Raw genomic sequence first — 26186 nt, 5'->3', positions numbered from 1 at the left:
ATTGACTTTCTTCCCCTGGGAGCGCGCTATTTGAGATATTGTATCATGCTACCTTATCGTCGGGTTTGCGCTCACGTATACATCAAGTCCGACTCATTTCTGCACGGGATTCGTGGATCAATGATCAAGTAGAAAGATGGAAGAGACATAAGTACCCTGCTAGGGGTACAGTCCAGCAGTAAGGTGAAAGTGGTTTTACATAGAAGATTGAAAGACCTCAGAATCAAGATGCTTGACCTCTCACCACCATCCACAACTTCCAGTCAGTTTGACATCACCAGCACTGCAAGCCGTCGGAAAACCCGTAACAGCTGCGACGCCTGTGCCAAGTCCAAAGTCCGCTGTGGGAAGCAACATCCTAGATGTGATCGTTGCGTGTTGAGGAATCAGGCTTGCACTTACGGACTCGCTCGACCGAAAGGACGACCACGGCTTTCTCATCGCTCACCGAGTATCTCTCCCCCCTGCTCGACAGGTCTAGACCTGAACATACTCTCTACGCTCTACGATCCTGAACCGACACCAGACATCTACCTAAACTGCTTTTCGGAAGATACATTCACATCTACGGCAAATCTCATTTCTCCTGACAGTCAACATCTGGAGGACTGGCAGTTCTTGGACCACGAGCTTGTCCTTCCATTTGACAAAACCACCCCTCAACCAACTTTCACACAACAGCCTGTGCAACCAAGTTATCAGATGGACTTGGCACTCAGTTTGGCCTCACCTCTGCCACACTCCTCGCCCGCATCTCTTCCAGGTCCAAGTAACTCTTCGGAGCACGCCCAATCGTGCACTAGCTTGATCTTGGACACACTCAGAACACTTTCACTCCCGCTTGGTTCTTGTCGCCGAAATGCGACTGTGCCTCCATGTCCCAGTCTTGACACACTTCTACGGCTCAATAAGGAGGCAATGGACATCATTAAAGTGGTGGTGGAGTGTGATTGCTCCGTGGAGCCGTATCTTTCCACGTTAGTGGCCGAAGTACTAACCAAGATTCTCAGGTGGTATCATAAAATCATTCTAGATTTCGAATACCTTGATTGTTCAATCCCTACGGTATTGCTATGTCCTCCAATGAGAATCGGGGAGTTCGAACTGAGCAAGCGTGATTCTAGATGGGTGGTAGCCCAAGTGGTCACGAATGAATTGGACAAAGTACAAGCGCTGGTCGAAACCTTCGAACGGCGTTTCTGTTACTTTGATGAACCCGATGAATATCATGAAGTGACGGTCTGTACTGCCTTCGAGGCAGGACTTCGGGAAAGCCTGAAGAATATCAGAAGCCAGGCGGTGGAGAGAATGGCTGGCTAGGGTGACTTTGGTTGCTTAGCGAGTGCATATGGTTTGTCATCCGTGCGATCCCGTACAATCTTGTACATAGGTGATATGGTAAAACGGTGAAACCAACGAATCATGAGAATTGTGCAATCGTCGGGAATTTTAACAATCGTACAATCTTCATTTTTGGCGCGTTCCGGCTTTCTGGCGGTGATCATTCCACAGAACTCTGACACTCGTGCATCGCCGTAGGCCGTGACAATAGTGTAGACAGCTTCTGTGTTCGCACATACTAACAAGGATCCCGCTGTAGCGCATGTACATCCGGCTTGGTTTGTGCATCAGTCCGGTCATCCATCTTCGGTCTGGTTCATGGTATTCAGCATATCTGTTAACCAGTCATTATCCCCCATCAGTGGCAAAGCATCCGACGATATAGACTGGATATTAGGAAGAGTCTGATCAAGGATTGGTGGGACTGGATCAACCAGAGATGACCCTATATGATCAGTATTCAGCCTCGTTTCCCATCCCACGCGGACAGCATGATATGTCTGAGCTATTGTAGAGAAGATATCCGCTTCAGGTCCTCCATCCAGGCCATTAATGGTCGAAACTAGACTCATATGACTGACGATGGTGTCCAAAATCTTCAAGATATCGGCCATTCGTCGAACATTGGCCGTATCCCAAAGCGGACTCTCCAGAGTTGAGAGCTGGAAGAGAGTTGCCAGATTCTGGACCATTTGAGCAAATACGGCGAATGGGAAACCGATGTATTCCCCAGGCGGTATGCTCAAAAAGACGTCGAACCATGACTTTGTGGCGTCAAGACAACCATACAGGTAGTCGAGGTGCTCGTACTTCACATTAACAGTTGACGAAATGGCACCCTTCGGGAGTGCAGACTCATAGAGACTCAACGAAGTATTGTAATGATGCAAAAGAACGATTTCTAGCCAATATGAGCAATGGAAACTGGATGTAGTGTATGTATTTGAGCACTGACTATATCCCTTGGAGTGAGAGCCGTGTCTTCTCATAATTTCTTGGAGGCGTGACTGCAGCTGCGTCTGCATTGGGCGGAGATAAACGGAAGGCGACGGTCGCATCGACTCAACGCTCAATGAACCTCCATACCTGCTACCCAGATTTAGTCTGTCCGTGACTAACTGAAGTCGAACTTGCTGCACAAGAATACCATCATTGGCACACTCTTGCTGCTCTTCAAGAAGGCGAAGACAGTCCTCCAAGTGAGGTGTCCAACGCAAAGAGTCACTCTGCTGAAGGAAGGTCGCGATACTGAGATGAGGTTAGGACATCAGTTATTGTGATGAGACAGGGTTATGGGGAGTCATTACGTTGATGTCAGTAAGAAGCACCCCAGAACAGCCCTGCGCTCCTCCATAACCTGGCGCGGGGGTGCTGTACGGTTTTCGTGTGGCTCTGGATGAACGCACAGCAACATATGCTTCCCCTTCGCTTCTGGATTAAAGAGACCCATCTCGTACACAATCCCGATCGCTAACTGTGCAAACACATAGATGTTGGCTTTGTTGTAGACTTGCTGATTAGACCTTGGCACCGCATGTCAGCCGACAGGCAGTGTCCGTGATGACTGACTACATACCACCCAAGATATAACAAGAGCCCTTGTAGCATATCAAGTTCACGACATGAATATTCATGCACCAACCTCTGCGCGACCGTGTGTTTGATGCGATCAAAGAGAATGCGACGTTGTGCGCTGCTTTTGGACGCGATAGCCATGATACAAATCCAGGTAAAAGGTTTATCACGACGAAGCTTCTGCGCAGTAGTACCTGACGGGACATACAGGCAGGGAAAGTACGGTAGCATCTGAGTAAGGAATATAGTAAAATATTCCTCTGCCTGAATGCTTGTTGGCTCCATTACATGCTCTGTTGATACGCCTGTCGATAAGGAGCCTCCGCCGTCCGAAAGGCTAGCTTCTGGTGTGGATTCTGTGTCATTTGTGCGACGGGTATAAATTGAGCTGAGCCCCGAGCTGCTTATGGAGATGTCAGAATGGCCTGGTGGCGACGCAGCATTGCTGCCGGTGGACTTCTGGTTATCGGGTAATTGCGCCAGCTCTCTGAGTAAAGTTGTAGAAGCATTTCCGGGGTGTACGCCAGCTCGGAGCAGCGCCACCAGATCCTCTATCTTAGTCTCCAGTCGGTTTGTCTTCGATGTACTCTTAGAGACGGCAGATCTTCGAGTGGTCGAGCGGCGGGTAGTAGCAGGCTGGCGGCATTCCTTGTCCAGGCGTTGGCATCTATGAACTTGTTAGGATGGCAGCTGAAACAGGTAAGCAACATACGCACCTCTGGCATTTCCCACCAGCTTTGGAGTAGATGCACTTGCACTTGGCTTGCGAGCAGTCGAAGCAGGACCGACCGTAGGGAGCGGCATAGGTGTCGTCCTGCGGGGAATTGTCCCTGGTGTCGCTCGACTCCGCAGCTGTACTGCGGCCAGTCGAAGCCATTGACCGGCCGCAACGCGCTCCGAAAAGCGTTGCTCAGGAAAGTCAGCAAAACACGTAAACTAACGATGCAAGCAAATGCAAGACATTATAAAAGTCAGTGGGATTGAATAAGTGAGAGAGTGAGAAAGCGCAAACGAGGGCGGCGTGCCCAGGCGCTAGTGGATGACGCTAGCGCCTTAGATATCAGGCACATATATGCAGTTTGAGACGGATAAGCGGGCTTCCAAGTAATCCAAGGCTTCGAAGTAGTGCCTAGTCAGTTCTGCATTGTGGTGCTAGGTTCTTTAGGTGATAAAAATGCGTCTATCATTCGTCATTGTTATTACAATTGTTATTACAAACAATCGCATAACCTCCATACACAGTATAGGCCACAGATCTGCTACAGTTAAGTTTCAGATCCACAAAAGACTAGAAAAGCTTATTAAGACAGGATCTATATATTATACCATATACTCAATGTCTAATGGCACCTCCCTCTTAGTGCTGGTCATCTGTGTAATGGCACAGCGCCAGTAGCTCAAGCCTTATTCTGAACGTGCTTACTCATAGCCCGGATCCGGTAGCCATAGCGGTAGAGTAAGAATGGCACAGGAGCCATGATGGTAGCCAAGATACCCACCATGGTGAGCACCCAGTGTGGAGTCATATGTTGGTACATCGGCACAGATGCGGGCAGTAATGCGCCAGAGATGACATAGCGGCTAAACGAGACGAAGGCGAGGGCGGAACCGGCATAGGTTGTGTACACGAAACAGATGTAGAGGTACGTCGCCGTGAAGATGGTGACGAGAGAGTAGCCGAAAACGAACGTGCTGATAATTGGTGACCAGATGCTGACACCGGGCTGTGTCCTGCTGTCAGTAATGTTGTGGTTTCGCAGAACGGGTCAATGACGACTTACATAGCAGGTCCATCCCATCCAGAACAAGGAGATTGGCATCAAAATCGAACCCCCAAGCATTGCCCAATAGAGTGATACCTCCGCCTGTAGGACTTTTCCTTCGGCCGCAGCCTTAGCCGCCGCCTGCTTGGTCCAACGATAGAGGATCGGTATGAGCACGAGGGCAACGGCGTCTCCCGCAAGCATAGACACGAAGATGACGTAGGTGAGGGAGGTGGAGATCCCGTAAGTGTCGGTGAAGATGAAGGGAAATCCATTCAGAAAGGTGAACAATACAATGTATAAGAGGACCAAATAGAAGGAGAAAACCAGGATGATCGGCTCAGTGTAGGTCATCTGAAAAGGACGGTAGACATTGACAAGAAGACGACGACCAAGAGAGCTGGCGGATGCATACTCATCGACCTGGTAGCGAGAATCTCCTGTCTGATCTCGAAGATGCTTGGCTCTCCATTGCAGTAGCAACGGGCCGTAGGTTTCCGGCTGGAATATGGCCACAAATATGAAGACTGCTCCAGCGATGATGAGAGAGATCCAGTCCACCCAGTTAAATGCGGATTTTGGAATGTAAGCTCCAATTATAGGGCCAAGGATAGGCCCAGAGTACGACGCCAAAGTTACAAACGGTAGGCTAAACGTGAGCTCGAGAGGGCTCCAGAGATCACCCACCGTGCCACCCGCAACGGTCATTGGGGCGGCACCAAAGAAACCGGTTAGGAAGCGAAAGACAATAGCAGCGCCGTAATTAGGAGCCAGTGCCTTTCCCATGACGAACAGCATGAAAATAGCCAAATTGGTGAAATAGACAAAATTGCGGCCAAAAGTTTCCGAAATAGGACCGACGAACAGCGAGCCAAAGCCCACACCTATTAAATACATACCTGCTCAAAAAAACCCAATCAGCCTGGCATTTTTAGTGGTTCGTGAGGTCGACTTACCGGTGGTCATGGACCCCGCAATTGCACCCACGCCATAGTGTTCATTAAAGGCATCGGAGACTGGGGCGTCTATGGTACCAGGGATGGTGATGGCCAAGGCGATTAGACAGGTTGCTACCGTGCAAAACCATTTCTTGGGGCGGCTCCAGTTCTGAGGATTGTGAAGGTCTCCGTCTTTCCAGCCAACCAGAAAGGTAACAGAGCCATCTTGCTCGTCTGGACGAGAGATTTGCACCCCAGGTATCAGGGCAGATGCCTTCTCTTCCGGGGTCGATATGCCCGAGGAGCTGTCCGAGCAGGGGTAGAACCTGGCTATTTCCGCCCTCACAGTGTCTCGGAGGCTGGTATACTGACGCAAAGTTGCCATAGCGTTACACGGGTGCTTGGAATTCAGGTTGCAGCGAGGCAGAAGATGGAATGAATTTGCTTAAGCCTAACATGATTGCGGGCAGTGGTCGCAAGGTAATAAATACCCACGGCCATATTCTGTACATCACGCATGATAGTTAAAGTGCAGAAAAGTCCCCGATACATGGGGATTGTTGATGCTGATGATTGTTAAGGGAGCAATGCTCACCCACTCGGGCTTATACAAATCACGGGGAAGCTCACTCTGATCCGCGGGAGAATCACCCCGAGTGGATCGGCGGTTCGGCCACATTCCATGGCTCTGATTGGCCAGCAGCGTCATCAATCATCTTGCCTCAGGCTGACACGGAGGAATGGCTCGCCGATTGTGTCCGACGAAGTGGAATAAATATTAAATGCATGATCTTGACAGTGAATTGCCAGGTTCAACTTCAGTTTCATATAAATTCTCTTTCCTGGTTACAAACATCCATCAGGCCACTCTTTAGCCACAGCGACCGTCACAAGAGGATTTGACCATGTCCGGTCCACCAATTTACAGAAATTGTCGCCTTCATTATGCGACTCTCGAGAGAAGCAATTCCGTAAGATGCTTGACAGAGGGTAATCGATTTGATGTTATGCTCAGGCCTTTGATGTCGGAATTACCTTTGGGATAGAAAGGATGAGGCTGATAAGCGGTGATCATCTAGCCTGTGTAGCCGCGACACGTCAAATCAATCTTGCCCACTACTGCTGTTGGAGATGAGCCTCAAATTCCCATGCGCCGTGTGGGGATCATTCCGGAGAGAGAAGTTCTTTGAGTAGTCCAGTCAGTGGAGATGGGAGGCTCTCCACCCGAGTATGCGTGTTGACATGGCAGATCCCCGAGCTTTTCCTCGCGGTAATCTTGCGAGATCTAAAACTGACAGGTCATTATTAATGCCCGAAAACTGCACAGATCATTTTCTGCGCTTGGTGCACGGTCGACATCTAATTGTCAGCTGTTGAGTCAGATTGCCAATGCTTTTTTCCCACGCTACTAGAGCTGACGTGATTTTCCATGGGCTGCTTAAACTCTAAGATATGCTTACCAAGCCAGCCAACCGAATGCGATGGAAAACACGAGTCCAGCTCATGTTGCATCTTCTCGTATCTAGAGCTGTCGATGATGGCGTGGCTTCGTCTCTGATCAGTAATCATCGACATCTTATCGCAATCACCACCAATGCAGCACGACACCTGGTGGCTGAATAATGGCCGATTCCTTCGTCCATGGAAGCCAAATGGTGCCTTTGTTTGAGCGCTGAATAATCCGAAGAAGTATACCAGCAGAGCTTCACGATAGGTATAAATCCACGAAGATGGCACTCATGAAATATGCATTCTCGCAACAGTCAAGCTCCTCTATTGCTCATCTACTCAGTGGAAAGAAAAGCACACAGTCTTCTGACCAATGGAAAGCCTCATCCGCAACAGTACAGCCGGCCAACTGCTGCGCTGGATAACCAGGAATAAAGTTCTACTACACCCTGAGGAACGTCCGGATTTCCAATGCCCTCATTGCTACGCCGACAGAGCCGCTTCCCCGACACTGTTCGTTCACGAAGGGGATGGCGAGCCGTCCCCGAAGCCCGAATCCGACGCGGAGGATGAACAACGCGAAGATACAACAGAGAAACCGTCTCGATCCGAAACTCCAGACGGAGAAACCCTGGACACAACTGAACTGACCCGCGTGCCTTCGATGGCGGATGTGGAAAAGGTCCAGACCCAAACGGACTTGGCACGTATCTATACGGCTGCCACGCAAACAGAAGCACTGCAGAAGGCTCCTAGCCGACCCATCGCACCCACCAAAACTGCAGATGGTACAATCCTGGTCGATTGGTATACCACTCGCGATCCTGAGAATCCCCAGAACTGGACCACTACCAAGAAGCTCGTCGTCGTCTCTCAGATCTATCTCTACACATTGGTCGTCTACATGGGCTCGTCCATTTACACCCCCAGCGCGACTCAGATTCAAGAACGGTTCGGAGTCTCTTCAACAGCCGCGTCGTTAGGTTTGGCTCTATATGTCCTCGGATACGGCATCGGCCCGATGATCTTCTCCCCGCTTAGCGAGATCCCCAGTGTCGGACGCAACCCTCCATACATCATCACATTCCTCCTATTCATCCTATTCAGCATTGGTGCTGCGGTGGTCAATACATTCGGAGGTCTGCTCGTCCTCCGCTTTCTTCAAGGTTTCTTCGGCAGCCCATGCCTTGCGACCGGTGGTGCCAGCATCGGCGATGTATTCAGTCTCCTAAAGCTACCATACGGTCTCTCTGCATGGGCTGCCTTTGCCACTCTGGGCCCTGCCCTGGGACCCGTCATCTCCGGCTTCAGTGTCCCCGTCAAGGGCTGGCGCTGGTCACTGTGGGAGACAGTCTGGATGTCTTCACCAATCCTAGTGGTGATGTTCTTCTTCCTCCCCGAGACCTTCCCCGACGCCATCCTCCTCCAGCGCGCGCGACGCCTCCGCCGATTGACCGGCAACGACAAACTCCTCTCTCAATCGGAAATCAACCAGAAGAAGCTCACCTTCACCGCAGTGGCCATGGAAGCGCTCTACCGGCCCCTGCAAATCGTAGTCCTCGACCCCGCCATCTTCTTTGTCAACATCTACACTAGTCTCATCTACGGCATCTACTACTCCTTCTTCGAAGTCTTCCCCATCGTCTACATCGAGATGTACCACTTCAACCTCGGCCAGATGGGCCTCGTCTTCCTCAGCATTGCAGTGGCCCTCGCCATCGCCGTCCCTGCCTACTTCATCTACCTGAACAAGATCTTCGAGCCTGAGATCCGCACGCAGGGTCTCCAATCCCCAGAACGACGCCTCATCCCCGCCCTCTTCGCCTGCTTTCTGCCTCCGATCGGATTGTTCCTCTTCGGATGGACTTCCCGCACCTCAGTGCACTGGATCGTCTCGGTGATTGGTATCCTGATCTACACGATCGGCATCTACGTGGTGATTCAGTGCATTTTCATCTACATCCCCATGACGTACCCGCAGTACGCGGCGAGTCTGTTTGCAGGGAATGACCTCATGCGCAGTGCGCTGGCTTGTGGTGCGGTGCTGTTTGCGCGTCCCCTCTATCTCAATCTAGGGGTTGGACCTGGAATTAGTCTGCTGGCGGGGTTGACAGTGGGCTGCATTGCGGGGATGTTTGCGCTGTATCGGTTTGGGGCGACGCTGAGGGCGAGGAGTAGATTTACGGCGAAGTAGATTGGTGGATCGGTTAAACTTGGAGCGATCGATTTCTTCTCTTGATCATGGGTTCGGACTTGCTTTGGTGGTTATCTTGTTATGATGATATATGAAAATAGTAATTAATAATGATTATAACACTGTTTTGCTCTTCAATTCAGCGTGACAATGTCTGCTTAATGGTCGTTCTCATATTGCTCGGGTAATCTAGGATAAGGCGCAGGTCGATAAGGAATGCCACTAACCGCTTTCGGAGGTGCATATAAAGCCGACTGGCATGGTGGAGTTGTTGATATGGAAAGTATCGGTGATGATGTCTAATCGCACAGAATAGATCAGCTCATGTGTAAGAAGGGTCAGCATTGATATATGAGACAAAAGATAGTGTGGTGTCACATTCTCAATCATTCTTGGTATGTTATTCTAGCCTCGTGTCAGACGGGAAATTGTATATGCCTTTTTATTGTAGTAGGTTCAAGCCATCATTGGATAATACGTTATTACATTTTCGAAAATGATGCCAGAATTGACTTACTAAGGCTGATTCATCTATGGACAATAAGTCTGTAGTGATGAGTTCTACTACTTATGAGTTGAATTTGTACAAGTGGGTTATCAGGTCAAATTGTATAGTAGAATCCATTATATATAGTTCCACGGTCAAAGCCTCGGGATCAGAATATCAATCATGAATAAAGTTCCAGGCCTTTTTTCCCTTGAGAGTAATCCAAATTACTACATTCTTGAAAGTAAAAACAGACCTTAGGTTTGCTAGATTCTATTACATATGCTTTGTAGAAGCACAATGGAGGAAGGCATACAAACTCCGGGGCAGCCCTATTACCTGTCCTAATCGGGTAGGGAGTATAGCCAATTCCTTCCGCGGGGAGCACCTTTAAATGCCCCTGCATAAGTGCAAAGAAATGGATACAAAAGCATATAATATTTCATCAAAAATATTTCGAGATTTATAATATAAGTTACGACGATAATGCTCTAATAGAAAGCTTAGATACCATAATCCATGTAAAGTGTGGTATAGACAGTAACTGTTCTTAGCCGTTCCATCAATTATCCCTACTACTTACTATGTAGTCTACAATACTCAATACTACAACTGTACCCTCTGAATTAAGGAGTATCGAGCCGGGCTCCAGTCAGCATCGAAAATGGCTGCGGGCGGAAACCCACGCTAGCCAATCACAACGCTGGACCTGGCCGCTAGGCGAAGCGGGGGGTCATGTGACGCACAGCCCGAATTTTCGGCCACAAACGAAACAGATCCAGCAAAGCAGTAAGACTCTTCCTGACGACCTTTCCGACGACCCTCACGACACCCGTCCGAGTTCTCCCACGACCTTTAGGTGGCATATTCACAATGGCTGTCAGGAACTCCAGTGCGTCGTCCTGTTCTGTCGATTTTTCTCGATCTCGCCAATCCAATCCATACTAATTTGAACTTCGTGATGATTTCAGGTCTCGCCTCTTCTCGCCGCAAGTCGCGCGCCGCCCACTTCAACGCCCCCTCCAGCGAGCGCCGCGTTATCCTCTCTGCTCCTCTCTCGAGCGAGCTCCGCGCCAAGTACAATGTACGTTCGATCAGACCGATGTGATTCCTGTTTTTTTGCAGCCCCTGGGATTTGGTGTGTGTGTGCGGAGATGGATTTGGCATGGTTTCTTTCCGGTCGGGGACAGACTGGACCAGGCCAGCGAGTTGGGGATATGGCAGGAAGATACAAAAACCAGATCCAATCGACAAGCATACGATCCGAGACATCAGGCATGACGAAACAACCTTGGGAGAAATGGTTCTAACGCAAGTCGTTTGATAGGTCCGCTCCATGCCCATCCGCAAGGACGACGAGGTGAGCCAAGGCTGATTCTAACCCGACATCTAATCCACTCGCTAAACTGAGAACAAGGTCATGGTCGTCCGTGGCAGCAACAAGGGCCGTGAGGGCAAGGTCACCAGCGTCTACCGCCTGAAGTGGGCCATCCACGTCGAGCGCATCAGCCGCGACAAGAGCAACGGCCAGAGCGTCCCCATCCCCCTCCACCCCTCCAAGGTCGTCATCAAGAAGCTCCACCTCGACAAGGACCGTGAGGCCATCCTTGAGCGTGTTGGCAAGGGTCGTGAGGCCGCCAAGGCCAAGTCCGCTTAAATCGGGGGATTTTTGTGAGGTTTAGTTCATATCTGGCAAATGGCAGTGATAACGCGGGAGTTCCGGAAGACGCGAACAATATGGGATCTTGCCTACAGTCGGGATATATCTATAAAACATGATGTATTCTGATGAATGAAAAACGAAAAATTCAATTTCCTCTACCTACTTCAATTCGGCACCCCCAGAGACTTTGCGTGTTCTATCCGGTGGACTGGGTGCTGCGACCGTTTCCGGGGACTACCTTATATCTCCGGACGGAGCAGCAGAGCACGGTGCTTTCTCTATCTCAGGAATAGATATTGGGATAGAAGGTGTCGTCCGGACCTTTTCGCCAGTCAGCACTTCCCGGCATTGTGAATCAACCCCAGTTTTGAAGCCATTGCACTTGTGACTGTAGAGCGGTGCTGCCCCTTGTTCTTTCACAGTAGCGTATCCCTTCTGGCCGACTTCGAACACCTTGGATATAACTGTAAATTCTGCTGGATTGTTCAATTCCGGCATGTTATTCCTTAGTAGTGCCAATGCCAGAATCCACGGCGGGTCGGCCAGGCTTAATAATCGGGTTCTCGACTGCCGCAAAAATAGTTGTGGGAAATCCGCATCCCCACCGGTTATCCGTCAGTTATCAGCAGCCATTGTCCCCCCAGCTGGCCATCAGCATCACCGATAACGATGGCCAAGTCCAAAGCTGCCAAGCGCAAGCGCAACGCCCAAGCCGATCTCCCGCAAAAGGTCCCTAAGGCTGCATCCACGGTTCTCACTCCCCCTCCCGATGGCGCCAGTCGAGAGCCGAAAAACCTCAGCACCGTCGTCCCCGACGAGGACCTCGAAATCACCGTTGAGACGCTCACGACCTTGACTCAGTACCCCAGTCTGACCAAGTCGAAAGCATGCAAGGATCTCCGGGTGGCGGTCTACGAGTTCCGCCAGGCCTGTACTACGGGCGTTAACAATGCTGGTATGCTGCTGTTACACTGTCTCTAATCAAAAGTGGCAATTAATCGTTCGGTAGAGGGCGCGAACCTGACCGCACGAATTACCGGCGCCCTGGCCGACAAACGATACCTGGAAGCAAAGATCCTGCTTGCCGAGATGAGAATCCGGGGTGAACAGCCCAAGATCGGAGCCTTGTGTCGCTGGGTACGAGATCTCGACGTCGTCAGCGGCCTCTCCACCCAACCCGAAGCCCGCGAGAAGGCCTCCCTCGAGCGCACCCCTCAGGATCTGGAACTTCTCGGCGTTCTGGATGCCATCCTACGTGTCAGCACTCCCATCGACCTCAGATCGAATGCAGTCGACTCTACGGATCCCATCGCCTTCCAATCCATCTGGGACCTCCGTCCCCAGACCACGCCTCTCCAAGTATATGCCTCCGTCCTCGATAAATCGATCTTGAACGAAGCTCCGAAAGACCCCGCTGCCCTTCGTATCATCGAAACGACACCTGGCCCCCTCCGCAAACCTCCGAATCACCACCCCGCTATCCTCTATACTACACGTCCCAATGCCGTCCCGCTGGACCCCGTTAGCCCATCGATCACATACCATCCCCACCCCGCAGTCCCAGGCCTCGGACTGGCCTTGAACGTCCTTACGCCATCCGAATGCAAGGCCATCATCGCGGCCGGCGAATCCGTCAACTTCTTGCCCGACGTCCCCATGCGCGAGGACGGCGACATGAGCATTCTCGCCCATAACTTCTACTGGGTGATCGACACCACATTCCATGACATGCTCTGGGCACGTATATCCAAGTACGTGCCCCAATCGATCAATGGCCGTCTCGTTCGCGGTATCAACCGTCGTTTCCGGGTATACCGATACGTCCCTGGTGCCGAGTACCGTTGCCACATTGACGGCGCTTGGCCGCCATCGGGTATCCTCCCCGATGATACATATGTGTACGATGCCTCGCCGGAGGATAAGAAGCAGAGCTCCATGTATACCTTCCTCCTCTATCTCAATGATGAGTTCGAGGGCGGTGAGACGACTTTCTTCATGCCGGCCGCGAGGGAAGGGACGCTAAATGCATACCCCGTGCGTCCTGTCATGGGAGCTGTTGCCATTTTCCCACACGGAGAGGCGAACGGGGCGTTGTTGCATGAAGGGACAGGGGTGCGGAAGGGAGCGAAGTATATCATTCGAACGGATGTGGAGTATGATGTTAAGCCTAGCGAGGAGTAAAATTAGATACCAGTATATATGCATATATACAGACAGATTAGTAGATACCAGATTGAAATGTGATTTTTCATATATGTTCCAGCTATATCATGTTCAATATATGACGTGGAGGGTGTTCGTACTGAAGACATTAACACAACGAATCTTCCATGCAAGTAATGCTACACTCGTTATTAGAACAAAAAAACTTGCACTCTTTAGGTACTATCTCGCTCCGAAGTCTGCCGTGCTACCAGTTCATCAGCAGCGCCATTTCCATCCTGCTGCATCCGCTAATATATTCACCGCATCAAGTCAATGGTATACACTGATTGAATCCGGGTCTCTTGAAAAAACTGCTAATAGTGCGAAGTCTAATGCCTTTTAACATACTGCTATAGTAAAGCATACACTATGGTAATCCTGAAATCGAGCCCACTATGAAAATAAATCATAAACGAACACATTATAGAACTATCGATCTAACAGTCGTTGATGAACCAGAACCCTATCGTGGCTGACGTAATGTCATTGTCTCCGTAGACATGAACGATCACGTGCCATAACATCTCAAAGGTCCTAGCGCTATTGAGAGACGAGGGTTGGAATGCAACCATTCCCTTTCCGTAACTAAGCGAGTAAATGTGTACTATATAACCCTAGTCATAAGAAAATCTGGTACATACGACCACAGGGTGTGGAAAACAGGGCTTCCCGTCCGCTCAGCCGTACTTAAGCCACACGCCGGGAGGTTAGTAGTTGGGTGGGTGACCACCAGCGAATCCCTTCTGTTGTATGTTTTTGCCCATGTTTTTTTGGCTCTTTTGTTTGTTGTCTCTTTGCCATTTTATCTTTTTTGTGAGATTACGATTTTACTATGTCTTAGAGCAATGCCGAGTCAACGTGTCTTGAAATTTCAGGACTGGGATCGCTCGAACGCACGTCTGGCATTGGTTGGCATACGTTGGCATACCGTGTTAACGGTAGCACCAGGTTGAAAGTTGAGGTAGCTAATCCTGAGAACTAAGATGCTGGCCAAGCCAGAACAGTAGGTGGGCAGTGGGACTATTTCGTGGAGATTTATCAATCACTCGCACACTTTGTTGAGTTTGGGATCAGAGAGGAGCCATGAAATGAACTATAGTAAAGGAGCAAGCAAGACATTGACTGATCTACAGCAAGTGTCATGATGGATACCTACTGCCATCATCAGCCACAATAGATGGGATCCCAAACTTGTTCTCGATTTAAAAGTAGGGCTCAATTCGAGGCCCGGGTGCTGGAGCTCTTCCGCCAAAAGACACAAATTCACTTCTTAAGAAGACTTGATATCGCATCTAGATGAGAAATTGGAAACAGAGTAACGTTGATGCGCACGTCACTGGAATTTATTAAGAGCGGTACTGCGGACTATGGCATGGTGCGGGCCTACCACTTATTGTAGTATAAATCGAATCACCTGGGTGTTTCCTGGGTACAGTTCATTATACGTTGACCGAGCCACTGGGGTTAGGCATTCCATTCGGCAGCAGAGGTAATGCGAGTGACTGAGGGAGGGCTATGGCCGGTTTCAACTGCTGTGCGGCTGTTCCACCCACCCTTTCTAGGCTGGATTCAAACCAAATTCAGAGTCTCTAGAGATGTTAGGATTCTCTCTTCCTTGTGGCGACACCCAGAATAACACCTCCTACGTCCTAGGAGGGGGAAATTGGTACATTTTATGTACGCCAAAATTCTGATCTCCTAACCCTCCCGAGTGACACCACACAGATACCTTGATTTAAGGAAACCCGAAGGCTGTCAAGGGAGCGCTATTTCACGCCACCGGCGACATCAATGTGATGCTTTCCTGGCATTATGAAAGAGAATCAGTCGTATAGAAGAAAACGAGACATAATAGAGCCGCTGGTTGAAATGTGTCATTTCGGAAAGATAGTTCGAGGTCACTAGGAACAAATGAATGGATCGACTAGGTATGAAAACGGTCCATTGTAGCATCTTCCATTGGTTATTGACGGAAGATTACTCTAGCCGACGCTGCTATCAACAGTGGCTCACACAACTACTGGTATAACCTCGACAATATATACAAACTAAACAAGAAACTCGAACAGTCCAGCCTAGACAGGCTGTCGCTATTTCACCCCACGAGATCAAACCCAAATTCCTCTAGAATCCAGGGCAATCAAACGCCACCCGGTACCAGTTGCACTGGTGGCCACTCTCAGAACAACTGCCCCAAACACCGCCAGAGGGCATTCCATATCCATACAGCCCATCACTGTAGGCAATCTCGTACTTGATCGCACATGACGGACCGCCAACAATGTTCTTGACATCGACAGTATACGGCAGCTGCGAGTCAATGGCGTCTCCTTCCACGAAGTTCTCCGTGTGGCCGATGAGGTTGCATTCGTGGTCGTAGATATAGGCGGCGTTCTTTTGAAGGTCTTCGCACGTGTCGGTAGGTTGGAGCTGGTATGCAGCGAACTGGCAGCTGCCGGCACCTTGGCCTACGCAGAGCTCGGCGCCTGAGGGAACACTATCGGCGAGGGTAAGGGTGGGGACGAGGGAAAGGAGGAGGGATGGGATGAGCTGGGTTGTCTTCATTGTTGCGGTTGTATCTCTTGTTGTAGGTTTGGACAAGTGAGGGAAGTAGTAGTAGAATGGGTATGGAAACAACTTTTTCTTGGATGGCTGTGGACAACCGATTTTGAGGGCAACACAGAGAGGCCGCGTTGCATTTATAGCCGTCTCGTCCTTGACCCTTTCTCCAAATGAGCGTCATACTAGGTGAGCAGAGTCTCGCTGGAGGATCGGGTATTGCCCCGGTTTGTATGGGGTATCGGCAATGCTTAGCGAGGATGTTGGGGGCCAAAGGGGCCAAAAGTGTGATGGAAGCGGGTATAGTGGGTTGATCTTGCGCCCAGCGGGCCATTTAGGAGTGCCATACATGTCTTCAGTCTTTTAGTGGCTGAAGCTTGTTCCAGTGTAGTAGGTGATATGCTGAGAAGGATTACGCGGATCAATCCACAACTTGTGACAACCCTAGGGGGATCGAGGTTGTGACCCTTCAATCTGATGACATGGGGCCAGAATTACCTAAAAGGCCCATTTAAACGAGACCTGTGAGACAAAGCCACGAATTTTATAATTCCAAAGCCGGAGCACCCGGTGAGAATAATTGTCATCATGGTAACGGTCACTCATTTGGCAACTCAACACTCAGATCTCGTAGAATTTTAAGTCCCTTCGATGAGGAATCTCGTCGGCTACAGCCGACGGTGAGAACAGGGAGATGTGGGACATTAGGGCGTATCGAGATTGCTGTCTCAAAACTCAGAGTTTCGCTTCAACTCGGACTTGATCGCTTTCAAAGTGGCTGTAATGACTGTATTGACAGGTTGTCAATGGCACCGCCTGTACGAATTATTGTCTTGAAAAATGTCTACATAAGTCTGTGTCTATGTTCGGATGCTGATTAAACTCCGACAACCGTCTAATGAGCACTTCTCGAACAGAATTTGTCAATATGTGGAGATATATATGTAAAATTCATTCAGAGAAATACAGAGGGGGAAAAGGATTCCTTGTGAAATGTTATGCCATGAGACCAATCAAGCTCAAATGCCGATTGTTGGCGCTGCTGCCAATTGAGCGGGAGAATGGGTCGCTAGGCCGCTAGGGTCCCTTTTTTAATTTAGGCCAGGAAGGGACTTCGTTGTTACCAGTTCACAACCATCACAGAAATTAGTCAAAAAGAATGCTTTTGCTCTTGATACACAATAAACGTGATAGTCTTTCATTTCCCAATTTTTGCAACCGTTTATTGTTGATTAGACTAAGAGTATGCTAGTACTGACTGGTATTGTATTGGGGCACCGCACAGGCATTTCAACGGTTGTGAGCTCAGCCTCTCCTGGCTGTGCCTGCTGATGAAAATTGCATTGAGTGTCGTCCAAGCCTTGTTGCTAATCAGAAACAATAATATGGAGGCTGCTAGCGAGGAGTAAAAGGGATTTAATGATACATAGACACCTGGAAACATGCACATGCCTAGTTGACAGTTGGACTTGCTGTCTCTTACGATACCTTGTTATGAGACAGTGTCTTCGGTAGATCGGTGACTTCCAGGGATTTGGTGAGACGTGAGATTTGGGGTCGGGCTAAGGTACGGATACTATTTCCGCATGGTGGAGGGTCAAACACGCGAGAGAAACTGGCACTTGAGATCAACCACGCTACCATGCAGACAAGAGTTTGAATCATCCAAAAACAATTAATCATTCTGGTGTCCAACCACCGCTAGTCGCTTTTCGTTACCCAGTGGCTACTTTTCGTATTCTTCCAGCGATCCCGAGGCTTGAAAGTGTCCGCTTCGACATGACCTAAGCAAGTGCAATGAAAGAACCACTTCCCGATGGAAGAGAAGCAACCACGCTGTTTAATGAACATTGAAAGTGAATGGGAATCTCTTCCAAGGAACAAGGACTTTTCCAGTGCCTCGGCATAAATAGAATTAAGCTAACAATAACAAGAAGAAAGCATCAGCTTATTGCAACCGAGAAGAGCTGTAAGACGTCTGGATGAATAGTCTGTATATGTTTGGGAATTAGTCACACAAACCTACCTGACACCATTGTATCGGTAGCTAGTCTTGAAGAGTCAATGATATGATCCTATGGGAACCATCTCTCAGAGACCCAGTATGTGCATTACACCTCAACCCTAGCCGCAAAAGTCTGCAAAGCCTTCTTCGAAGCCTCACGCTCATCCAATCTCTTCCAATATGCCAGAAAATTCTCCCGTCCCGGTAACAGCACCCAATCACAGAACCTCATAGACATCAATTTCATCAACCCATAAAAGTGAACATCAGCAGCAGAGAACCTATCCCCACATAGCCAAGTCTTCCCCTCCAACTGATCATCCAGCATGTTCAACGCTTGATTAATCATCACTTTCTGATTCACCCTCGCCTCAGGCGTCGGGAGACGATGGCCTTTATAGAGATCGATAGTAGCGGGATCATTCCTGATCCAAGCAATAACCAGTTGACAAATCTCCAAATCCATCCTTCTCAGCCACATGCGGGTCTCGGCACGCTGTTCCGGCGTATTACCAAAGAGCGATGTGCCTCCAGCGGCGATCTCGTCCAGGTACTCGTAAATGGCCGTGACTTCAGTCAGGATCGTGCCGTCATCCAGTTGAAGGGCGGGGACTTCTCCCCGAGGATTGATCGCGCGATACGGAAGGCGTCGGTTCTGGAGAGTCTTGGTGTCAACGACTTCGACATCGAGGTTGAGACCGCCACGTTCGAGAATGAACAACCTGACGGCCATGGGGTTTGGGGCGGGGGAGTCGTAGAGTTTCATAATGTTGCTAAGCTGTCTTTCTCTTCAAGGATGGCTTTTGCTCAGTGCTTCAGAAGTAGCACATGGGTTTGGCGTACTGGAAGAGATAAGCTCTTATATATGTGCTTATGCTCGGGCAAATATACCATAACGGAATTAGTTGATGCGGGGTTTAACAGGCTCATATATAGCTGGTCAGTGGGGTTGACGCTTCGTAAAACCCGCTAAAGGCCGCTTACGGCCGGTGACTCACCGTATATACGAGAGCTATCGAAAAAGCCACTATTTGCAGGACAAGAGGAAGCTATCTTCGGAAGTGAGATAGGACGTAGATCGGTGTTATCATCCGAAACCCGAGGGCACCTGACTTTACGGTCTTCAACTTTGTTCGATACCTCTAATGTGATTCTATTCTATCTTGGAGAGAGGGAATCGGCGAGTACTTCGTAAACGGACTTTAGGGAGCTTAGATATAACAACGCCCTGCAGCGGAGCTCATAATAACTGCGATGACTGCTTGCACCTCCTGTTAGCAGTATAATTGCGTTTAAAAGGAATGCAAAAGTTATTGTAGACTGTACATGTAAAGTCTATCCGCGTGTAATTCTCATTGAAGATGTTCCCTGTCCTTGTGCTTAGTAACAAATGCTTAGTAAGGAGGATCAAGTTGTCTGGCGTATCTGAACTTAACCAATAAACTACGACAACCACTAGTGTGTCAAAACGTTGACCATGCTTGTATAAAGCTGTCATTAAAATGATGTTTCTAGGATGTGTTGAGCTCGTTCATTATTGTTTCTTCTGCTACGTCTGTCAACCGGAGCATGTTGTTTTGATAATGTTATTATTAATCCCTCGTGTTTGTGGCCTGAAGTTCATGACTATGGGTATTGAGAAAACACTTAGCGGGAGTGGTTCGATGACTGCTAACAAAGCCTCTAAAGAGAGTCCCTGTTGTGAGACAGATGGCTTGGAAAAAGTCTAACCGGCGTGACAGCTTGTTCTGATGATGAAGGTAGCAGAAGTAGCTATCGGCACTCATGTAACCATTCTCCCTAAGTTGACGGTTCGTGCTTAAAACCCCGAAAAATCGTTGGCATCTTCTACATTGTGTTGAAAAGCTTTACTTCAGAGCAACAAGTATCCTCTATGTGGGAATGAGGGTTCATCCTTTCAACATTATCGCTCACCTACAACGAATTATCATCTTCCACAAATGCATTCTTACCGACAGTGAATTTCGTCGCTTGAATTACTGGCTTGTCGCTCAGCATACTATGTCTGAGCAGGGAGGCAATAGTCCGAGTAATGGACGAGATGCGTCGATCTAGTTAGTAATGTTCAAGAAGAAGACTGAGTGTTGTAGTGTCTGTCACTCATTAGAGACACATGTACTATGACATCATTGCAGGTTGAGATGCAATTGAATAAACATACACTGATCAAACGAGAATCACCGACAACAGCACATGAAGGAGAATTTATCCGAAAGGACCTTATCAGACTGAAGGAAATGCAAGGAGCGTCATTATGCATGGTACCTGGAGAATTATCAGCCACATTAGTAGGACACGTCATTTCGCGCTGCTATTTCTTTATGCATCCCGAGAGATTGAGGTTCGACAATATTCTGCTAGGCAACAGGTCAAATATGAGTGGTGAATGCATAAGGAAGAAAGAATGGATTTGTGGCGAAGGTTCTTTCTTTGCAATGCAGAACCACAACGATGATATCATACCGGGTGCTCTGTGCTTACGGTGGGTATCGGGCAGTGTGTTACTCCGAGTTAGGTGCATCGGTATGGAGCAGCCGGACCTCCGGAAGCCATCAAGACAAATCAAAAGTGAGCCCGAGGGTGCATCGTGAGTCGAGTGCCGATGTTTTGATTGGGCGCATATGAACTTCTCCCTGGCGATGATCCACAGGTGGATCTGCCCGGCCCGCCCCACTGTAACCCCAAAATCCCAAATCCGGTTTGGAAACGAACTGCTCCAGTATGACAACATCTAGAATGAATGATTGAGGCAGGATGGTATATCTATCAGACGACCGGCAGGGTATCCAGTCGTGTCAGACCACTCTAAGAGAGGAATAGCTTCTTATCTTTGCCTGTTCCTGTGTGATAGTATCAATTAATGACATCACACTATGTATCCCCACGAACAGCAACCCCAGACCCAGTCATCTCGCAGTTCCTTTTCCGATAAGGGGAAAGACAGCCAGGATAGCGGGGATGATATTGTCCCCGCATTTGGGCTCACTGGAGCCGAGAAAGAAACGGGGTCCATACGCTCAGACGGAAGACGCGAGTTGAAGGAGAACGACTGCTACGATGAGCTGGCCTACTGCTGGCCGAGATGGAAGAAATGGTCGTATCTTGCGGCCATAGCATGCGTCCAAATATCTATGAACTTTAACACCTCTGTTTTTCCAAATGCTGTCAAGCCGTTGTCAGAGGCATTCAATATTGGGGAGCAGGAAGCCCGGACCGGGCAGATGATTTACCTGATCACCTATTCCATTGGATGTGAACTATGGGCGCCTTGGAGTGAAGAATTTGGTCGCTGGCCTATTCTCCAGCTTTCCATGTTCCTTATCAACATCTGGCAAATACCAGCTGCCTTGGCGCCGAATTGGGGCACTATTGTTGTTGCTCGTGGATTGGTCAGTTCCCTGCGTCTGGAATGTGCACTATGTCATGCTAACATGTCTGTAGGGTGGAATCTCGACCGCTGGCGGTAGTGTCACCCTAGGTCTTATTGCTGATCTCTACGAAGCCGAAGACCAGCAGTTCCCTCTGGCATTTATTGTCTTATCGTCTTGCATCGGAACAAGTATTGGAGGTGTCATAGGTGGGCCGATTGAGCGCTGTACGTATCCTTCCATTTTCATAAAGCCGATCGTAAGTTATCCACAAACCACTAACTGTACATGTGACAGACCTTGACTGGCAATGGTTCTTCTGGATCATGTTGATCTTCGGCTTCGTTGTCGAAGCAATCCTCCTCTTCGTCCCCGAAAGCCGCTCGACAATCATCATGGATCGCGAAGCCAAGCGCCGCCGTGAATCTGGCGAAGACCCGAACATCTACGGACCCAACGAGCTCAAAAGCCCCCGCATCTCCCTCAAAGAAGCCGGCAAGATCTGGATCCGTCCCTTCTACATGTTCCTCCGCGAACCGATCGTCCTATGTCTCTCCCTCCTATCCGGATTCTCCGACTCCCTCATTTTCACCTTCCTGGAGAGTTTCTCTATCGTGTACGAAAAGGGCTGGGGCTTCGGTATCCTCGGACAAGCCTGGGCCGTCATCCCGATCAACATCGGCTACGTTATTGCGTACTTCTCATACTTCCCTTGGTTCTGGCGGGACCAGAAAATCCGCGACGCGAAGGGAGACGATGCACTACCTGCTGAGCGGAGACTCAAGTGGCTTCTTTATCTAGCGTTGCTTGAACCGATAGGGCTGTTCGGCTTCGCGTGGACGTCCCTGGGTCAAGAGTATGGTGTGCCGTGGATCGCATCCATGATTTTCTCCACCCTTGTCGGTATCGCCAACTACGCTATTTATCTCTCGTCGGTTGATTACATGGTCGCTGCGTACGGTGTGTACTCTGCTTCTGCAACGGGCGGTAATGCTTTCTGCCGCGATTTGCTGGCCGGTACTGCGGCTATGTATACCACCCCGATGTATGAGAATATCGGAGATAAGTGGCATGTGGAGTATGCTACTACTATCCTGGCTTGTCTTTCGTGCTTGGTGGTGCTTCCAATTTACATCTTCTACTGGAAGGGACCGCAAATTCGCGAGAGGAGCAAATTTGCCCAGACGCTGGCGTCGGATCGGAAGGCTAACCAGGGTCATCGGGTTAGTAAGGAGGATGCTGCACCATGAGAAGATGATAAGGTTTGCAGTTAAGTTTGGAAGACTGGGGCTGGATGCTCTGGACTGTACATTATGCTGGCGTGATGTGATATAGATTTGGGTTGATGACTTTGTATATATGGATTATGACTAGATGCACATATAGAGGGCTGTTACGATAGAGCCCAATGAACTTTTGAATTCGATACTTAAAGGTTGGCTATATTATCGTAAGCGAGGATTCATTGAGTATTCACAAGAAGTTGGAAAGGAGTGACTGAGCTGGATAGGGTCTCGGTCCTCTAACCTGAACTGGTTATGGGTAAGTTTCAACGAGCAAATTGACTTTTGACCAGTAAGTCAGAAATTTACCATAGTTGGTCCAGATTCTGTAGATCTGTTGTTATACCTCGCACTTTTTGTGGTTTCGGTGAGTAACCGCCATTGGAGATGTTGACAAGAGGTCACCTTTCCTGATGAGAGACATTGTAATGGAACCCACACATCCGTCGACATTGTCAACAAATTTGAATTATATGCCGAAGATTCTGGGCTCCTGAGTATAGATATGGCCATGATGCTCCTAGGGAAAGGAGTTTGACTGATTGTTGAACTGTCGGAAAGAAGGCTTGACTGAGATGCAACGACAGTCGGGATGAGATGTAACGTAGCACTCGTTATGACACAGACCGCGTGGGAAAGTAGTCAATACTACAATACACACCATCAATGAACGAGTCTTTCATGGCTCATTGAGCCACACGTGCAGAACATAAATAGTATATCCCGCGTATGACGAGCTGACAGCTCAGGCCGCGGGTGGAGGCGTGTGTATGTGGGGAAGTTGAACAAAGAACGGAATCTTCTTCTATACCATGAGAGGTCGCACAGATCTTGTGAAACACGAAGTATCCAGGATATATTCCGGTTCGTATGTCTTCTTTCGATGAGTTGTGTAACCTGTACACAGGCTTGCTGGCCGAACACAGCCGTGAACACGTTCGGTGGCGCAATGGAAAGGGGAAAGCTTTGATTAGGTGGACGGTTACATTTTTGGCTGTGTTTAGTAGCCATAGTTCTCTATATATTTGTCAATCTTGATGGTAGTAGTTGGTCCCCTTCATTGCATCTTATTCTCACGACTGACTGCTATGATACCATGGCCTCGGAGCGAGATAGAGAGCCCGGGCCCCGGAGAGGAGCCCCCAGTAATGTTCAAACCGGAAAATGGCTCGTCAAGTCTGGCCCAGCAACCGAGCTACTCAGCCCGGAGGAAGACAGAAGGATTCTTCGAAAGATCGACATTTGGTACGAATCCAGCCCAGACCCCGAGAAGAAGCACACCGTCTAACTACCAGTGTCCTCACAGCCTGCTACCTCTCATGTCCATCTCATACATGTTACAATTTCTAGACAAACAGGCCCTCTCATTCACGTCCATTCTAGACCTTCCAGGCGACCTTCATCTTAGCGGTGATGAGTTTGCTTGGGCGAGCGGCATCTACTACTTCGGTTACATGGTTGCTGCATGCCCGGCCGCTATGTTGATGGTCCGCTGGCATGTGGGGAAGACAATTGCTATCTCAATGTGAGAGAGTAACATGAACCGCTTTCAACGGACATCATAATTCTGACTGGAAGACTACAGATGTATATGGGGAGTGATCTTGACAGTAACGGCCGCTTGTGACAGTGCTGCGGGACTCCTGGTTGAGCGATTCTTTCTCGGCGCTGCTGAATCGGCCATTGCCCCAGGCCTAAGCGTCATTGTTGCCATGTGGTACAAGCGATCTGAGCAGCCGCTGAGACAAGCCGCATGGTTCATTGGAAACAGTTTTGCTGGTATAGCCGGTGGTCTGATTGCGTATGGGCTTGGACATATTCAGAGCATGGCACCTTGGAAAGTATGAAGAAGCTCTTGATGGTATTTCCCTTTATCATAGAGACAATTGTTAACCATCACAGGTCGTATTCTTACTGTTTGGTAGTTTAACGGTAGCTTGGTCTCTTGTTTTCATCTTCCTTATGCCTGATACTCCTATGCAGGCTTGGTTCATGAACGACGAGGATCGTCTGAAAGCTGTGACTCGCGTGAGGATGAACATGACAGGGATAAAGAGCAGCGAGTTCAAGTGGAGACAGTGCACCGAAGCGTTGCTAGATGCTAAAACCTGGTTGTTTTGCGCCATAACCTTTCTCGGCCAGGTGCCAAATGGTGCCCTAACCACTGTGAGTTGCCAGCTGCCTTCCTTCGTATTGTGTGCTTAATGTTCCCAAAGGCTAAGTAACCCCAAGTTCGGCACCATAGTCGTCAATGGTCTAGGATTCAGTACCTTCAACTCCCTTCTTCTTCAAGCATCCTGCTACTTGGCTATGCTTATCGCCGTTCTTATTTCCACCGGTGGCAGCTCATATTTCACCAATACTAGAACTTACTGGATGGTGTGGAACCTGTGCCTTGCCACTATCGGCACGGCTCTGATACGCGAGCTTCCAGCTCATCTCATGTGGGGTCGATTCGCCGGCAAATTACTCATGACGGCCGCTGCTGCCAACTTCCCTCTAACGATGTCCTTGTCATCGGGTAATGTTGCGGGCTTTACCAAGAAGATGACGGTGAACACAGCTGTACGTTAAAATCACCTTGTGACCACTACTTATGAAAGTAGTATTCTCGGAGCTACTAAATGCTGACTTCAAACCTTAGATTTTGATCAGTTTTTGTGTTGGAAATATTGTCGGACCCCAGTTATTCTTTGAAAGTCAAGCACCTACCTACACCACCGGATTCCTTGCTATAATGATATGCTACGTCGTGGGGACCATTCTATGTGGGGTAGCTCGCTTCTACCTGGTGTGGGAGAACCAACGTCGCGATGGAGTAAACCCACCACTCCACGGCAACGAGGAAGTTGATGGAGATATTGCTGGTATGCTGGACAAGACAGATAAAGAGACCCCCCAGTTTCGGTATGTTTACTGAAACTAGTACTTGGTTCTGTGTCGCTAGACAAGCTGGCACTCTTTGGTGTTGAATGGTACTTCTAGCCTAGCTGTGATTGAGTCTTATATCCAGTATGCCTGCGTCACGGGCTTGTTTCCATTGAAATAGAGGGATCTAGGATCAGTAAGGTTAGCCATTGAAGATATATATGAGCTCCTGCATGAGGGGTTCGAGCATTTACATTTACAGGCTGTGAGGCATGAACTGTTGGTCTGACCAGCCTTATCTGAGTCACATACTAGGAGGCTGATGTAAGAATAATTCTGTAGGGAGTGCTGAGGCATACTTTCGTACTGTCTTCACTGTCTTAACTTTCTTCTTCTTCTTCTTCTTTTTCTGTACACTGGTTTTGCTAAGGAAAAAAAAAAAAAAAAAAAAAAAAAAAAAAAAAAAA

General features: G+C 49.0%; 10 protein-coding genes across 10 annotated transcripts; 6 read left to right on the top strand and 4 right to left on the bottom strand.

The window, feature by feature from the left end:
- Positions 1 to 192: 192 nt before the first annotated feature.
- BO88DRAFT_444598 (uncharacterized protein) lies at positions 193 to 1320 on the top strand (the record flags this gene model as incomplete). The annotated part of the gene is made up of 1 exon (XM_025710120.1): positions 193 to 1320. The coding sequence occupies exon 1, from the start codon at positions 229 to 231 to the stop codon at positions 1318 to 1320; it is 1092 nt and encodes a 363-aa protein (XP_025562167.1). The 5' UTR covers positions 193 to 228.
- Positions 1321 to 1637: 317 nt separating this feature from the next.
- Positions 1638 to 3793, bottom strand: BO88DRAFT_454659 (Zn(II)2Cys6 transcription factor; the record flags this gene model as incomplete). Its single annotated transcript, XM_025710818.1, has 5 exons — positions 1638 to 2242; positions 2297 to 2589; positions 2649 to 2864; positions 2918 to 3583; positions 3633 to 3793. The coding sequence occupies 5 exons, from the start codon at positions 3791 to 3793 to the stop codon at positions 1638 to 1640; spliced, it is 1941 nt and encodes a 646-aa protein (XP_025562166.1).
- Positions 3794 to 4313: 520 nt separating this feature from the next.
- On the bottom strand, positions 4314 to 6108 carry BO88DRAFT_444596 (MFS general substrate transporter; the record flags this gene model as incomplete). The annotated part of the gene is made up of 3 exons (XM_025710119.1): positions 5636 to 6108; positions 4698 to 5578; positions 4314 to 4640 (listed from the first exon to the last, which is right to left on the bottom strand). The coding sequence occupies exons 1-3, from the start codon at positions 6000 to 6002 to the stop codon at positions 4314 to 4316; spliced, it is 1575 nt and encodes a 524-aa protein (XP_025562165.1). The 5' UTR covers positions 6003 to 6108.
- A 1208-nt stretch (positions 6109 to 7316) lies between these two features.
- On the top strand, positions 7317 to 9409 carry BO88DRAFT_70537 (MFS transporter). Its single transcript, XM_025713067.1, has one exon. It carries the CDS (start codon positions 7440 to 7442, stop codon positions 9258 to 9260), a length of 1821 nt encoding a protein of 606 aa, XP_025562164.1. The 5' UTR covers positions 7317 to 7439; the 3' UTR covers positions 9261 to 9409.
- A 1211-nt stretch (positions 9410 to 10620) lies between these two features.
- On the top strand, positions 10621 to 11404 carry BO88DRAFT_454656 (60S ribosomal protein uL24; the record flags this gene model as incomplete). Its single annotated transcript, XM_025710817.1, has 4 exons — positions 10621 to 10639; positions 10719 to 10831; positions 11075 to 11107; positions 11165 to 11404. The coding sequence occupies 4 exons, from the start codon at positions 10621 to 10623 to the stop codon at positions 11402 to 11404; spliced, it is 405 nt and encodes a 134-aa protein (XP_025562163.1).
- Positions 11405 to 11928: 524 nt separating this feature from the next.
- Positions 11929 to 13591, top strand: BO88DRAFT_454655 (prolyl hydroxylase family protein; the record flags this gene model as incomplete). Its single annotated transcript, XM_025710816.1, has 3 exons — positions 11929 to 12024; positions 12089 to 12365; positions 12420 to 13591. 3 exons carry the CDS (start codon positions 11929 to 11931, stop codon positions 13589 to 13591), a joined length of 1545 nt encoding a protein of 514 aa, XP_025562162.1.
- Positions 13592 to 15703: 2112 nt separating this feature from the next.
- BO88DRAFT_464466 (uncharacterized protein) lies at positions 15704 to 16180 on the bottom strand (the record flags this gene model as incomplete). Its single annotated transcript, XM_025711321.1, has 1 exon — positions 15704 to 16180. The coding sequence occupies one exon, from the start codon at positions 16178 to 16180 to the stop codon at positions 15740 to 15742; it is 441 nt and encodes a 146-aa protein (XP_025562161.1). The 3' UTR covers positions 15704 to 15739.
- A 1886-nt stretch (positions 16181 to 18066) lies between these two features.
- On the bottom strand, positions 18067 to 19395 carry BO88DRAFT_390580 (glutathione S-transferase family protein). Its single transcript, XM_025704958.1, has 2 exons — positions 19178 to 19395; positions 18067 to 19104 (listed from the first exon to the last, which is right to left on the bottom strand). The coding sequence occupies exon 2, from the start codon at positions 18943 to 18945 to the stop codon at positions 18286 to 18288; it is 660 nt and encodes a 219-aa protein (XP_025562160.1). The 5' UTR covers positions 18946 to 19104; positions 19178 to 19395; the 3' UTR covers positions 18067 to 18285.
- A 1678-nt stretch (positions 19396 to 21073) lies between these two features.
- Positions 21074 to 22850, top strand: BO88DRAFT_464464 (sugar transporter; the record flags this gene model as incomplete). The annotated part of the gene is made up of 3 exons (XM_025711320.1): positions 21074 to 21589; positions 21642 to 21795; positions 21866 to 22850. The coding sequence occupies 3 exons, from the start codon at positions 21074 to 21076 to the stop codon at positions 22816 to 22818; spliced, it is 1623 nt and encodes a 540-aa protein (XP_025562159.1). The 3' UTR covers positions 22819 to 22850.
- Positions 22851 to 23947: 1097 nt separating this feature from the next.
- On the top strand, positions 23948 to 25771 carry BO88DRAFT_426453 (vitamin H transporter; the record flags this gene model as incomplete). Its single annotated transcript, XM_025708905.1, has 6 exons — positions 23948 to 24096; positions 24158 to 24376; positions 24437 to 24692; positions 24754 to 25046; positions 25068 to 25416; positions 25496 to 25771. The coding sequence occupies 6 exons, from the start codon at positions 23948 to 23950 to the stop codon at positions 25769 to 25771; spliced, it is 1542 nt and encodes a 513-aa protein (XP_025562158.1).
- Between the last annotated feature and the right edge of the window lie 415 nt (positions 25772 to 26186).

The sequence above is a fragment of the Aspergillus vadensis genome (assembly GCF_003184925.1).
Source record: "Aspergillus vadensis CBS 113365 unplaced genomic scaffold BO88scaffold_14, whole genome shotgun sequence".
Taxonomy (NCBI): domain Eukaryota; kingdom Fungi; phylum Ascomycota; class Eurotiomycetes; order Eurotiales; family Aspergillaceae; genus Aspergillus; species Aspergillus vadensis.
The sequence above is the reverse complement of the archived record's forward strand: the minus strand, read 5'-3'. Positions and strand labels throughout refer to the sequence as shown.